Here is a 14,900-nt window from a genome sequence, read left to right on the forward strand (position 1 = left end):
TCCCTTTAAGCCCTTTGATGCACTCTATCGCAGCTGAATATTGGCCTTGGGATTGGATGAGATCCTGCTCTTGTGTAATGGGAAAGAGTTATGGTTTGTTACCAGTTTGAAAATGGCATAATATGAAAATGAGGCAACAAGGGTCAGTTACAGAGATGAGAGAAAGGACAGCCAGAGGAGATGGATTACGAAAGACAGGACACGTGGGGAGGATATGCACGGTTGTAAGTTTCTTCCTCCAGAAGAAAATCTTTCCAAATAGAACCTTCCTTTGGAAGAAACTTTTCCCAAATAGAAAACCTGACTTGTAGATGAATGAAAAGCACCTCAGGCAAGTTTAAATTCTCAACCGGACTTCCCTGTGTGAACAGTGAGTTTGGAAGGACTGATGCTGAAGCTGAAATTCCAATACTTTGGCCACCTCATACAAAGAGTTGACTCATTGGAAAAGACCCTGATGCTGGGAGGGATTGGGGGCAGGAGGAGAAGGGGACACAGAGGATGAGGTGGCTGGATGGCATCACCGACTCGATGCACATGAGTTTGGGTAAACTCAGGGAGTTGGTGATAGACAAGGAGGCCTGGCGTGCTGTGATTCATGGGGTCGCAAAGAGTCCGCACGACTGAGCGACTGAACTGAACTGAACTGAAAAGCAACACAATTACAGTAAATAACATTCTGGCTTGTCAACTTTGTGCCAGGTGGCTCCTCAGTGCTTTATGTTCATGGTTCTCATTCTGTTCTCAGGACCTTGCCATGAATTAATTGCTCCTTGTTTTCTCATTTTACAGATGCTGAGGCTGAGACTCAGAGAGTTCTAAATAGGATTCCTGAAGTCTCAGAGAGGCAAGCTGGGGAGAACATTCAAATCTAATGCTGATCCTCCAAAGCACATTCTCTTCTCTTGTTCCCAGTGCCACACTCGGGGGGAGCATACTCACTTAAAAAGTGGCCAGGGCTCATTTCCACTTAAAGATGGAATATCCTTGTCATCTTTTGCATAATAGGAGGTGGGTGCACTAGCACTTTTTTTGGAGATGGGGTGCCTTCTTTTTGAGGCAGCAGGCCAGAGCTGTGAGTTGTGCTAGTATGGGGACTCTATGAAGCCAGTGACGATTACATCCACCATTAGGAGCTTATGCACGCTCAGCTTGATTCAGCTAAGCCAACTGGCAGTTCTCAACCCAATCTGTATCTTCTGTTCATACCTGATATTGGGATGCAGGAAAACCAAACTGCAGCTACTTCTGAGCGTTGACTCAGAAGGGTACGGGTATTTATTTAGATGGATATTTTATTTATCTAAATATACCCCTTATATTTATCTAAATATACCCATTATTTAGATGAGTATTTTACAGGAGGTAAAGAAATCTGGGAATTTTGGTTCCAGGCTCACCTGGATTTAAATTCTAGTTCCAGCTCTTCCTTGTTCCTGCTTCTACTTTGTATAAGTAAACATCCCCTTCCTAAATGACATTTCTTATGTGTAAACAGGGCATTTACTGTGAGGATTAAATAAAGGATATAAATAGGGCACTTCTTGTACCCAGAACAGAAGACACACATTAAATGGGAGTCTTTTCCTTCCAGTTTCTGTGCCTTTTTAAAGTGAGGGGACTCTCTTTTGGAAGCCCGAATTGGGAGGTCCATTCTGCTCTCCATCTTATGGAGGAAGATAGGGTATCCTTGACTGTTTTCTCTGAGTTGGTGGTTACCTTCCTCCCACTTTTAATCACACAGAAAGCCAGTAAATTAGACATGGTGAAAGAAAAACATGATCAACAATAAACGATAGTTCTTTGCAACAATTAACCAGTTAGGAGGGTTCATTTTCCAGCATCACATTTTTAAGCCCCAGCTCCAAGCAGTTGACTTTTTATTTTTACTATTTTTGCAGCATAATCCTACAACTTTAAGTATCCATGCTTTCTACCTACAGGCTTTATTTACCAGGTACTGAGTAAGGAAGTCATTCCTGACTGCACCACCCACCACTCTGCTGGAGGCAACCATGAAGAAATCAGAGAAAGGGGTAACATTTTTCTCTTTTCCTTGGGTCAAGCAGATAAATTACTTTATATAAGGCAATGAAGAAATCCAGGCTATATACAAAATCTACCTTTTGTGTGGCATGCAAGACAGAGGTAACAAATACACTGATTAATGTTAAATTTATGCTTTCCCCAAAATGGTAGTAAATTCAAGGTGAAAGTGAGCAAATCTCAATAACATAGAAGATCATGTGAAAGTAGATCTGCAAGAACAGAAGAGTTATCTCTCGGTTATAAGAAAAGAAATATATTTATTGGAGAATATTTAGTATTTGTTTTAAATATGAAACAAAAGATAAGCCATTTCCCCTTATTCCAGGAGTGAGTTATTCTCTCATCTCCTTCTCCAGACAGGCAGTATTTCTTACCAAATCTTCCAAACCATCAGGACTTACTTGATGATGCTCTCTGGAATATGGATGCAATCCATTGGGATCAGTCCACTGAGTTCTGCTAAACTACTGACGTATTTAATTTTACTGCTGAATTTGGAACTTGAAAAAAAGAAAAGAAAAAAGATTTCAGTCACTCCTCCATCCCTCAGACTTCTGCCTCTTCTTGAAAATCCTTATCACTTTGCCCCCAGCGCTCTTACTTAGAAGAATAGCTATATTTTTGAGTAGTTACTATGTACCAGACTCTGTTCTTGGTTAATATATATTAACTCTTGGGACTTTCCTGGTGGTTCAGATGGTAAAGAATCTACCTGCAATACAGGAAACCCGGGTTCATTCGCTGAATTGGGAAGATCCCCTGGAGAAGGGAATGGCTACTCACTCCAGTATTATTGCCTGGAGAATCACATGGACACAGGAGCCTGTCAGGCTACAGTCCATGGAGTCACAAATAGTCAAACACTACTGAGTGACTAACACACACACATATTAACTTATTTTCTGTGATAGCCTAATGAGGTAGGTACTATTATTATTTTCTTTTTAAAGATAAGGAAATATAGACATTAGCCTAATGAGGTAGGTACTATTATAATTCTCTTTTTAAAGATAAGGAAATTTAGACATAGGGAGTTAAGTATTTGCCCAGATTTCACCTTCAGTCAGTGGCAGAAGGTGCCACTTATCTATAATGACTGGCTGTTTTATAAGAAGGTGACATTTTTGTATTACTAGTGTAATAGCAAACTAATTCTAAAAATATATCATTCCACTTGAAAGGAAACTTGATCAAGCATCAAACTCCCTTGAATGGTCTCTAATGAAAAGGCCTCCTCAGTCTACTGAGAAGATGCTGTCAAGGTCACGTCTGCATACATCCAGCTTTCACATTTTACTTGCAGTTTTGACTATGGGCTACTGGCTGTGGCTTGTGAACAGTCACTTCAAGTCCTGATAAGCCTTGGGTGAACACACACTACTAACGATATGCCACATCAGGCCACTTCCTTCCTCTGGAATTTCTGAGCTAAATTCAGATTTTGGTTTAAAACATGGAGGGGGTAGAATAAGAAGGCAGAAGAAGTCATGCCAGGAGGACACCTCCACACTGGACTGTACAGTTTTCTAAACAGCAAAGTGATTCAGTTTCTCATATTCAGATACATATTTGTAACTGAATATGGAAAAGGATACTTTTTCTTCTTGGTGTATTGGGACCTGTTATTTCCTCTACCGGGCTTTAGCTAGCCAATCCTAGTCTTCAAAACTCACCTTGAGGAGGCATTCTTCTGGAAAGCCTCTCCTGATGCAGACTCTGTCTTCACGCTTCACCTGTTACCTTGAAACTCACCCTCACTCTGAGTTATCACCCTCTTCAGCTTCCTTTGTACCCTGTATTGTAGCTGCTTTCTTGTCTACCAGAGTCAGCTGCCAGGCTGTGACCTCTTTGAGGAAATCAATTGAGCTATTTAATTTCCCAATCTGCAGCACCTAACCCAGTGCTTGACACAGACAGACAATTCATTTAAAAAAAATGAACTTGAGGAGGGAGGGATAAATTAGAACGATGGGATTAGCAGATACCAACTACTATATTGAAATAAACAGGTAAACAACAAGGTTCTACTCTACAGCACAGGAACTATAGTCAGTATCCTGCAATAAACCATAATGGAGAAGAATATGAAAAAGAATATGTAACTGAAAAAAATATTCTTTTTCGTAGTTACAAATATGTATCTGAATATGAGAAACTGAATCACTTTGCTATACACCAGAAATTAACATAACATTGTAAATTAATTATACTTCAGTTTAAAAATACATGAATTAAAAAAAAGGAATTTGCTATATACCTGTATCATAGGTGTTACCCTTTAGCAGTGAAAAGACCTATAATACATTTTAGTGACCTCTTTTTTCAGGTCAAAAATTTTGTTATGCTGATGTAGACTGATTCACAGAGGGATCTTTCAACAGGGTTTTATATGATGAAACTGTAGAACGTAATGTTTAAGTACTTGAAATATGTGTTCTTTAGAATTAGGTAGACACTGGGTTCAGAGCCTGAGTTCATCACTTCTTGGCTATGTTACCATAGACCTGGGGTTGGTAAACTATGGCCTGTGGGCCAAAGCCAACTTATTACTGGTTTTTTATATCTTTGCACTAAGACTTGTTTTGCACTTTTTTTTAATGGTTGAAAAATGGTTAAAATAAGACTATTTCGTGACATGTAAAACATTTCAGAAAATTCAACTTCAGTGTTCATAAATCAAGTTTTATTGGGACACAGGGACACTTATTTATTTATACATTATCTACGGCTTTTGTCCTACCATGGCAGAGCTAAGTAGTGGTGACTGAAACTGTATGGCCCATAACACTTAAAATATTTAATATTTGACTCTTTACAGAATGGTTTGCTGGCTCCTGGTTTGAACAATTTATTTGACCTCATTTAACCTTTAGGGTTTTTTCCTACAATACAGAAATAGTAAACAGTGCCTCCTTCAGAACATCACCATTAGGATTAAATAAAATAATACATGTAAGTACTCAATAAATGTAAACCATTATTATAAGTAATTTACCACAACAGTACTTGCTATAATTTAATTATTTTTGTTTTAATTATTGGGGCTTCCTTTGTGGCTCAGCTGGTAAAGAATTCACCTGCAATGTGGGAGACCTAGGTTTGATCCCTGGGTTGGGAAGATGCCCTAGAGAAGGGAATTATTATTATCTTGAAACTCCCATAAATAAATGTTGAATTAGAATTCTTTTTCATACTCGCCATAATAAATATTTACCAAGGAGAAATATATTTATTTTAAAATAGAGCTGAATTATTAAATAAGCATCAGTGAATCAAGATCAATTCTGTTTGCTTTTTTACTCATTAAAAGTTTGTATAAGCTCTTCATTGTACATTTATTTATTCCTAGTGCCTGTCAAAGCATTTTCTGCTAATCTTAAAATTAGTAGTTTTTTTAAAAATATATCTTAAAAGCTTGTATTATGCTTTAAAGTAATTTAAAGAGCTCTTCTGCCAGAGGAAAACTAGTTGAATCCTGCTACCCAGTTGTTGGAAGTAGTGGATGGGAATGCTAAATAAATATAAGTGAACACAGAACAAAAAAAGGAGATTCTGGAAGGCACAGAACACACAATTTCTAATTTAAAAAAAATAGATATGAAACAAGCAACAAAGGTTTACTGTACAGCACAGGGAACTATAGTCAATATTTTCTAATAACCTATAATGGAAAATAATTTGAAAAGTAATTATGTGTATATGTATAACTGAATCACCTTGCTGTGCACCTGAAACATGGTAAGCCAACTATACTTCAATAAAATATATATATAGTAATAAAAAAATATAAAAGATTTTAACCTTTAATTTTTTCTCCAGAAGTGAAGTGATCAGAATTTTTCTTACAGATTCATTAATAACACTGAGACAGAAAATTTTCAGTTTATATAGTTTGTATCCTGATGTTAGGCAAGTTCTAATTAGCTGATATATAGTTGATTTACAATATTATATTAGTTTCAGGCTTACAACTTAGTGATTCATTATTGTTATAGACTATACTCCATTGATGTTATTATAAAATGGTACCTATTTTCCCTGTGCTGTACACTGTATCTTTGTAGCTTATTTATTTTCTACCTAGTAGTTTGTACCTCTTAATCCCATACCCCTATCTTGCCCCTCCCTATTCTATTTTTTAAAGCCTTCTAGAAAATCTATAGTGTCCCTCTCATTTAACTGTCTCAGTTTTACTATGTAAAAGGCATATCTTACTTTTCTTTTCATCCCCAAAATGTAATGTTATATAGCATCTAACACAAAATAGATGATGAACAAATATTTACTGATTTGAAGTGAATTTAAACCAAGAAGCCTCATGGATGATCAAAACAAAGCTCTCAAAATGGCTGTACAGACTCTTAACCCACTTTAGGTGACCTACATGGTCTTTGTTCAGAAGAAACAAAACAATTAAGGTCTGGCTTATGTTTCTGTCCTTGATGTATCTTTAATTCCCATTGTCATGGTACTCCACCTCTTTGATTCTTTACAAAATACCATATTTCTTTAACGTGTGTGAAAGTCGCTCAGTCGTGTCTGACTCGTTGAGACCGCATGGACTATACAGTCCATGGAATTCTCCAGGCCAGAATACTAGAGTGGGGTAGCTTTTCCCTTCTCCAGGGGATCTTCCTAACCCAGGGATTGAACCCAGGTCTCCTGCGTTGCAGGTGGATTCTTTACCAACTGAGCTATCAGGAAAGCCGTTATTTCTTTCATACTACCATCTATTCCCTTTTGTCATATGGCACGGAAACCTCACTATTTCATTTTCTGTGTTTATAGCGAGCAATATAGAGGTCATGTTTTATAATTATAGGGGGAAAATAATCACTATGAAAATATACTCACTCTTAGAGTCTCTTACTGGGCAGTCCAAAGTATATTTTCAGGAAAGACAGAGGCAAAACATATTATCCTAAATACTCACTTGGTTTATGAATTTTTGTGTAGAGGAACAATGAATTACATACTTTAAAAAACTAGTACTTTTACTGTAATAATTACTATACCTTATAAAAGGTCGTGTAACTGCAAGGATCGTTCTGATGAACCAAGATGGATGAACAATGATGAATGATTTTAAATTCTTCCTCAACCTGTTTTGAAAAAGAAAAAAAATTACTCATAACCTATTTTGAATGGGAATTAAAGTATGTGTGTGTGTGTATATATATTTATATAAATATTAGAGAGTTCTTATGTAAGTTACTATCATCTGGTAGGCAGGTATAGAATGCAATGATTAATACAAAGAATGCCTTTGAGATATAATTTGAAACTTGCATAATTCAAACCTTATTTTCCCACAGAAATAAATGTAAAATAGAATGGTCATATTCTTGGAGTGCATAAATCTATAACCGTCATGGCATATTTTTGTTTGACAATGCTATTCATTTTTGTCAGCATTATTTTTAATATTTTGAAATGAATACCCTGTTCTCCTGAGCCTGGGTTTCTTCCTGTGTATGATGAAAGCATGTGGTTATTTGGCCTTCATATTAACATTATGGATATCCTGGCATATTTTTCAGCATTAGCAATGCTACTGTATGTATGTTTGGATGATAACCGATTTTAGTTACTATATCAGGGCACTCGCATGTTGCTTTGCAGGGAGCCACATCCGAGAGGAAGCCACACTATAGAAGACATCATAAATTTGTATGCTTATTATGACAGTTTTCCTGTAGATGGCAACGATGTGTTTGGTTCTAATAAAACCAGTATGAATAGAAGTGATGTATCTTGAGGAAGGGGCACACACAGTCACCAAATGGGCCAGAATTAACAGTGAATGTTGAAATAAGAGCACATGGGTTGCCTGAGTCGCAATACTGCTAGTGCACAAAAAGTCAGCAAGGCCACATGATACCAGTGAAGAATCATGGACGTTGATTTATCAGCTCAAATTGCACCTCCATATGACAATAGCATAAGCATACTTTAAAATGCTTGTCGCCAAATTTGAGATTAGTAACATTTAACAAAATCTGGGGAAGATTTGCTTTATTTAAAATTTGAGTGATTCTTTGATGAATATTTTAAAATTTATTATCTCAAATCAGCATTAATTCAGTGTTCCTAAATTGTGACTGCATTTTTGGTAAACTAAAAGGTCACTGGAGATGGGAGTTATTGAGGAAGTCAAAATAGGGATTAGCTAATGGAGCCCCACATACCGTCTGTCAATCATCTGGTAACATTTCTTCATCCAGCCTAGCCCTGGCATCTTCCGTCTTGGGGTTGCACCATTCAAGTACACAATCATATAGTCTTCAGCTACCATCAGCTCTAAAGTACTTATTACATATCTGATCACAGGAAGCAAGAGAAGTGTTTTCAGTTCCCACATGATAGAGTTCATCTTATTTCACCATAATTATATAATATTTAAATTACAGGGTGCATAACATTTAAGAATGGTTGCACATATTACCTCTTCTTCTTGAGAAGAATGCAGTTACCTAAGATCACTTCTCTGAGAGTATTACTCATTTATTTGCACAGTTATCTTTTTTTTTTTTTTAATGCAGGTACACTTGAAAAATCTGTGGGTTAGAAACCCAACTTTCAAAAATATCAGCAATGCTATTGTATGCTAAAGGACAAGTCAGATTAAATAAAGGCAGAGATAAATGAAGTCAGGTTATTATCAGCTGACTAAGAACATGTTATCAGGGAACCAAAATAACACTTCACCCAAAAAAAATGTTACAAAATTTTAAAATACGGGCCAAACTGTGTTCATTTTGTTTTCAGTGCATTCTCCTGACAAAACAGCTCCTCTGAAGTTTTCAGCCTCTTGAGCAATTTTCCTTGATACAGATTTCATTGACTTTTAATCAAAGGCTTAGAAAATTCTACATCATCTGTTTCCTTTTATTAAAGATGTTCTATCTGCCATTGCATCCCCACAGACATTAACTCAAAGCATTTTACTGTAGGCATCACTCACAGGAAAAGATTTTCCATGACATAGTGGTAGTCCGCCCGACTGCTGTCTGGCAGAAAGCAGGCAGCAAACACAATGATGGCATTTAGGCCGTCCCCATAGTATCCTGGGGGACAAACAAAAAGACATTTGTGACCAACTGAAACTCTGAACAAGATACTATTTAACCTGAAGGATAAATATGGAAGCCTTGGCAAGTGTATGTATGTGGATGTATTAGATATATCTTTCAGTTCGGTTGAGTTGCTCAGTCGTGTCTGACTCTTTGCGACCCCATGAATCGCAGCACGCCAGGCCTCCCTGTCCATCACCAACTCCCGGAGTTCACTCAAACTCATGTCCATCGAGTCGGTGATGCCATCAGTGACTACTATAAAGACTATATACTTCTATAAGTATATACACATATAATTATCTTGCAGTGGTTAAGATACAATACATACTGTGAATATATTTGCATATATAGGGCACCCATGTATTATGGATGATTATATGTATTGTACGTAGTCATATAAGTGGGTTATAAATGTTCAACTTGAAAACAAAGGATGGTGAGGCAACACTTTTTGACTTAAGGGCTTCTAATTTATATAACAAAAAAGCTAATCTAGATAACACTCTTTCCTTTAACTGCTAAGAGAGAGATTCTATTTGATCCTTTTTAGTATGTCCTAATTGTAGTAAACTCTGTGTTGCTTGAAAACTCATCTTTGAAACATGTGGCAGATGTTGGTCAAGTCTCTACAAATTTGTCAATAGAATCTCATGTGTCTTTCAGACTTAAAAATGGAAGGAATGCACTGTACTTTTATTTTTTAACATCCATTTTAAAATATTTGTGAGTGTATCATATAACATAGTTCTAGGCTTTAGAAACATTAGAGATTTCCTCAAAGCTTTGAGTAGGAGGACAGAACACACCCTGAAGCCTGACTGATCAGAATTTGGCGTGTTTCATTTTTTCAGAACTCTAAATACCCCTCTGGTGATTACAAGGCAGTAAAATACTGGCTAGATATAGATTTGGATGGGCTTAACTCTCGAAAAGCAGTTTAATGAGATGTTTTCTACAGGGATAGAGAGTATGACTCTGCCACAAAAGAGGTGGGGGAAGAAAGTGATACCAACTAAAAATACATCAAATTATGGGTTTGTGTCTGTTACTAATTTGAGGCTGCTGCAGGTAATGCTACATACCCTAGAAGATGCTACCTATGTAAGTGTGTACCTGATGCAGCATGTCTGCAAACCAGGGCTGCAGTCGCCTCCCTCTGGATTTTTTGCTTTAGTCCCATCTTTTCCAATATGTAGGTATTTTGCCAACTTTTTAAAGCAGGTGGTATGAAGGAAAATGGCATAAGGAGATATATTTTCATACAAGAAGTGTTTGTTCCACAAATAATTTCATTTAGGAAGATTCATAACTGAATAGAAATCCACAAAGGATAGGGTGGCTTAATGACATTAATCCTAACTCCACTAAAATATGCAATTAAGGCTCAGTGCAATGAAAAAGAGAGTTCATTAAAAGAGAAAATAGACACAATGAATCCATCTTAAATACAAGTACAAAAGCATCCTTTGGAAGACATCAGGAGAGGCAGAGACAAGACAGCAGAGTAGAAGGACTTGAGCTCATCTCCTCTCAATGAAAACACCAGAATCACAACTAACTGCTTGCTGAACAACCATCAACAAAAAAGACTCAATCCTATCTACCCCCCTCCCCCCAAAAAGATATTTTACACCCAAAGACAAAGAAGAAGCTACAAGAGACAGTAGAAGGGACTCTTTCACAATATAATCAAATTTCAGACCTCCTGGGTGTGTGAACCACATACTAGAAAATAATTATATTGCAGAGGTTCTCCCACAGGAGTAAGAGTAGTGAGCCTCACATCAGACTCCCCAGCTTGGGGTCTGGTATTGGGGGGAGTAGCCTTCAGAGCATTTGGCTTGGAAGGCCAGTGGCGCTTCAGTACAGCAGTTCCATCGTACTACAGGACACAGAGACTCCACTCTGGGAGGACACACACGGTTTAATGTGCCCTGGGGCCCAGGGCAAAGCACCTACCTACAGGTCTTGGAGGGTCTCCTGGGGAGGCATGGTTGGCAGTAGCTCATTGTGGGTTAAGGACACTGGTGGTAGACATCCCAGGGAATACCCATTGGTATGAGCGCTCCTGGAGGGTACCATTTTGGAACTGAGACCTGGGCCCACTCAGCAACCTGTATGCTCAGGCCAAACAACCAATAGAGTAGAAACATAGCCCCTCCCACCAGCAGATAGTGAGCTAAAAATATACCCCTTAACATGGCCCTACCCACCAGAGGGACAAAACCCAACTCCACCCACCTGTGGGCAGGCACCAATCCCTCCTACCAGGAAGCCTGCACAAGTCCCTGGACCAACCTCACCCACCACAGGGCAGACACCAGAACCAAGAAGAATTGCAATCTTGCATCTGGAATAGGGGCTTCCCTGGTGGCTCAGGTGGAGAAATGGAGATGACCACAAAAACAGACAAATATCTTCCAAACAAAGGAACAAGATAAAATGCCAGAACAACTAAGTGAAGTGGAGATAGGCAGTCTACCTGAAAAAGAATTCAAAGTAGTAATAGTAAAGGTGATCCAAGATTTCAGAAAAAAAATGGAGGATATTGGAAATGCATTTGAAGTTAAGAGACTAGCAACTTAAACCAATCTTGTGTATGTATATATATATATATATATATATATAGAGAGAGAGAGAGAGAGAGAGACTGCTATATCAAAACCTCGTAGTAACTGCAAACCAAAAATCTACAATAGATTAACACAAAAAAAAGAAAAAGTAATCCAAATACAATATTAAAGATAGTAATCTAATCACAAGAGAACAAAAAAGCAAAGAAAACCTACAAAAACAAATCCAAAGCAATTAACAAGAGAGCAATAAGAACATACATATCAATAATAATTTTAAATGTAAATGGATTAAATGCTCCAGCCCAAAGACATAGACTGGTTGAATGGATACAAAAGCAAAACATGTATAAATGCTATCTACAACAGACCTACTTCAGCTCTTGAGGACACATACAGACTGAAAGTGAGGGGATGGAAAAAGGTATTCTAAGCAAATGAAAATCAAAAGAAAGCTGGAGGAGCAATCAATACTGATAGACAAAATAGACTGTTATGAGAGAAAAGGACAATACATAATGATCAAGGGATCAATCCAAGAAGATGTAACAGTTGTAACTATATATACACCAAATGGACGAGCAACTCAACATATAAGGCAAATGCTAATAGCCATAAAGGAGAAATTGACATGTATGCACTGCTATATTTAAAACAGACAACCAATGAAGACCTACTGTCTGGCACAGGGAACTCTACTCAATATTCTGTAATAACCCAAAGAATCTGAAAAAGAATATGTATAACGGAATCACTTTGCTATACACCTGAAATTAAGACAACATTGTAAATCAACTATAATAAAAATAAAAATTAAATTTAAAAACTTTAAATGTAGATGTCAGGCTCCAGGGTGCCTGGATAATTTCAAGATTGTGACTGCTCAGTTTGTTTGATTTCTTTTTCTATTTCTAGAGAATTTCTAAGAATGTCTTTTTTTTTTTTTTTTAAGGAAAGACTGAGGTTTATAAACTACTTCAGAAGTCATCTTAAATGGCAGTTCATCTCTTTGTGTCACTGCTGTCTGTCCTTGGAATGTGGTAGTAATGCATTTGCTTGAGTTTATTTAGCCAAAGGAATATTGAATGGTCAACTTACCATGTCCTCATCAGTGACTAAGTTGGGAATGGCTCTTTCTATAGAAATCACTGAAATTGACAAACGATGGATTTTGCATTTGTGGGCACAAGGTTTGTAGGAAGAGAAGAAGAGGCAAAAGAAAGAGAAGGCAATGAGGAGATGTAGTGTGTAAGGAAGGAAAGAGAAAAAGAAAGATTTTGTCATGAAAGTTTTCCTTCTAAATCAAGAGCCATGCCATCACTGTCAGGCTTTGGAGCTATTCCAGACAGCAACTGCTGGCAAAGTGCAATAACGTGAATGAATAGGACCATTTGAATTTTGTTCTTCGCCAATGCCTCCAAGGAGGTCAGCTAACCCAGTTTCTATGCTAAATATGCAGCTTACTCAAGTGAAGTTCCCTGTCAGCGAGTGCAGAGTGCAAGTGAAGTTTGGCTTTTTAGACCATGTATTTTATCAGACTTTCTTCTCAATAATAGTGAGGTGAATTCAGAGTGTATGTGCTGAGGTGTGTGAGCTATCCCACCGTGGTGTCTCCTGGGACCCTCGGAAGCAACGATGCAAACCTTACCTGAGGCAGGACAGAGAGGCATGAAAGGGACGGAACACAAGTTTGCTGGCCAGCAAATGGAATGGAGAGAGAAGGAAAGATGCCACAGGCGCGACCAAAACATACACACACACACACCAGCCTGCAACTCTTCTCAACCTTTCCAGGGTCATTTGTCCAGCAACACTGCAGAGGGTTACCTGAGTCTCCTATAATGAAATGAGAAGTAAAAACACAAGACAGGAGACTCCTCGTTACAACGCGTTGGCATGAGTGCCCTTGGCTATTTAACTGTGTTCCCTGCTTCAGGTTCCAAAATGCCAGTTCTAGCCTCAAAGTGACCCAACACTGTGGGCTAATCCAAACCACCCAGACCTCTCCTTGCTTTTCTGTATAAGCAAACAGCAGCATTGTTACTCGTGGGCTTGCAGGAGGTGACACTGGCTTTGAGATCACCCTTTTCTTACTGAGGAAGTAACCAAGGCCCAGGAGAGTCAAGCGATGACCAAGGTCACAGTGTGAGTGGTGCTTGAACTCTGTTCTTCTCTACTGTGTACAGGGACTCTGGCCACAGCTCATATGAAGTCACCAAAGCTGAAGGCTGAGTTATTTGTTCAGATACTGCTCTCACACACAGATATTCCCAACTGGTGCAGACACTTGCAGGGCCTTGCTTTGCAGCAGACCTCAGCAGTGCTTTTAATCACTCCCAGCTAGCTGTCCAGAGCACCGGACAGCTGGCACTTTCTGGCCTGAGTGAGAAAACATTCTCATAGCAAAGTGCCAGACACCAAAATGACATTTCTGTTTTCTCTGGGCGCTGCTTTTTAAATGCTCATCAGAAGCCAGGGTGACAAACTCAATGGACTGAGAACTAGGGCGTGTCATCATTAAGGTCTGAGAAAGTGATATGAGTTTCCAAGACAGCAAAGCTTTGGCAAATTCAGAAGTAACGTGTGAACTGTCTTTACCTACAGAGCAAAAGGCTGGTCAGGGTCGAGGAAGAGGTGGCATCTCGCTCATGATTTGCTGGGTGCAGCCAGAGGCACATCATGCAGGCTGGCGCCTGGAGAAGGCCGAGGCAGAGCCAGGCAGAGAGGGAAGGCAGCCTTCTCTCTCCAACAAACCAGACGGTCACACAGACAAATAAGGAGCTCACAATACGGAACGGAGAGGAGCAAGTTCCATTGGGAGGGGGTGGCAGGGAGGAAGGGCACAGCAAACCAGGTTATCCCTGAGCTAGCAGGTGTTTTTGCAAAGAACATGATGGGCAGAAGCAGTCGCTTTTTTGGACTCCAGCGTGCTGACGATAATCATTCTATCCTGATTCAGGCAACAGAACCATGGGCTCCATCCACCCAACTTCACTGTGGTTGAGAGAATAAGCAGGCCAGTCTGCTGAGCTAATGAGAACTTGGCCTTATAAAAGCATGGGAGCCATGAGCCTGCCTTCTTTACAACAAAGGGACTACTAACTTATGACCTGAATGGTAAAAATGTACAGGGAATGTCACTGGACGACTTTGATTTACTTTGACAGACTTTTCTACATTGCTTGTACTTTTTACAGGCTAG

General features: G+C 38.7%; 1 protein-coding gene and 1 long non-coding RNA gene across 2 annotated transcripts in view; one reads left to right on the forward strand and one right to left on the reverse strand.

Moving 5' to 3' along the window:
- PRUNE2 (prune homolog 2 with BCH domain) overlaps window positions 1–14,900 on the reverse strand; it is a 289,354-nt gene that overhangs the window by 15,654 nt on the left and 258,800 nt on the right. Inside the window, exons 13-17 of the mRNA XM_040256916.1 lie at window positions 13,526–13,534; window positions 9,014–9,116; window positions 8,238–8,369; window positions 7,065–7,151; window positions 2,451–2,549 (exon numbers count right to left, since the gene is read on the reverse strand). Coding sequence (XP_040112850.1) covers window positions 2,451–2,549; window positions 7,065–7,151; window positions 8,238–8,369; window positions 9,014–9,116; window positions 13,526–13,534 — 430 coding nt within the window. The remainder of the gene's footprint in view (window positions 1–2,450; window positions 2,550–7,064; window positions 7,152–8,237; window positions 8,370–9,013; window positions 9,117–13,525; window positions 13,535–14,900) is intronic.
- On the forward strand, window positions 625–10,741 carry LOC120875300. The gene is made up of 4 exons (XR_005723945.1): window positions 625–1,011; window positions 1,944–2,036; window positions 4,943–5,001; window positions 7,672–10,741. It is a non-coding gene; the product is annotated as an uncharacterized LOC120875300 (long non-coding RNA).

Source organism: Oryx dammah, unplaced genomic scaffold (genome assembly GCF_014754425.2).
Source record: "Oryx dammah isolate SB20612 unplaced genomic scaffold, SCBI_Odam_1.1 HiC_scaffold_1, whole genome shotgun sequence".
In the NCBI taxonomy this organism is placed as follows: domain Eukaryota; kingdom Metazoa; phylum Chordata; class Mammalia; order Artiodactyla; family Bovidae; genus Oryx; species Oryx dammah.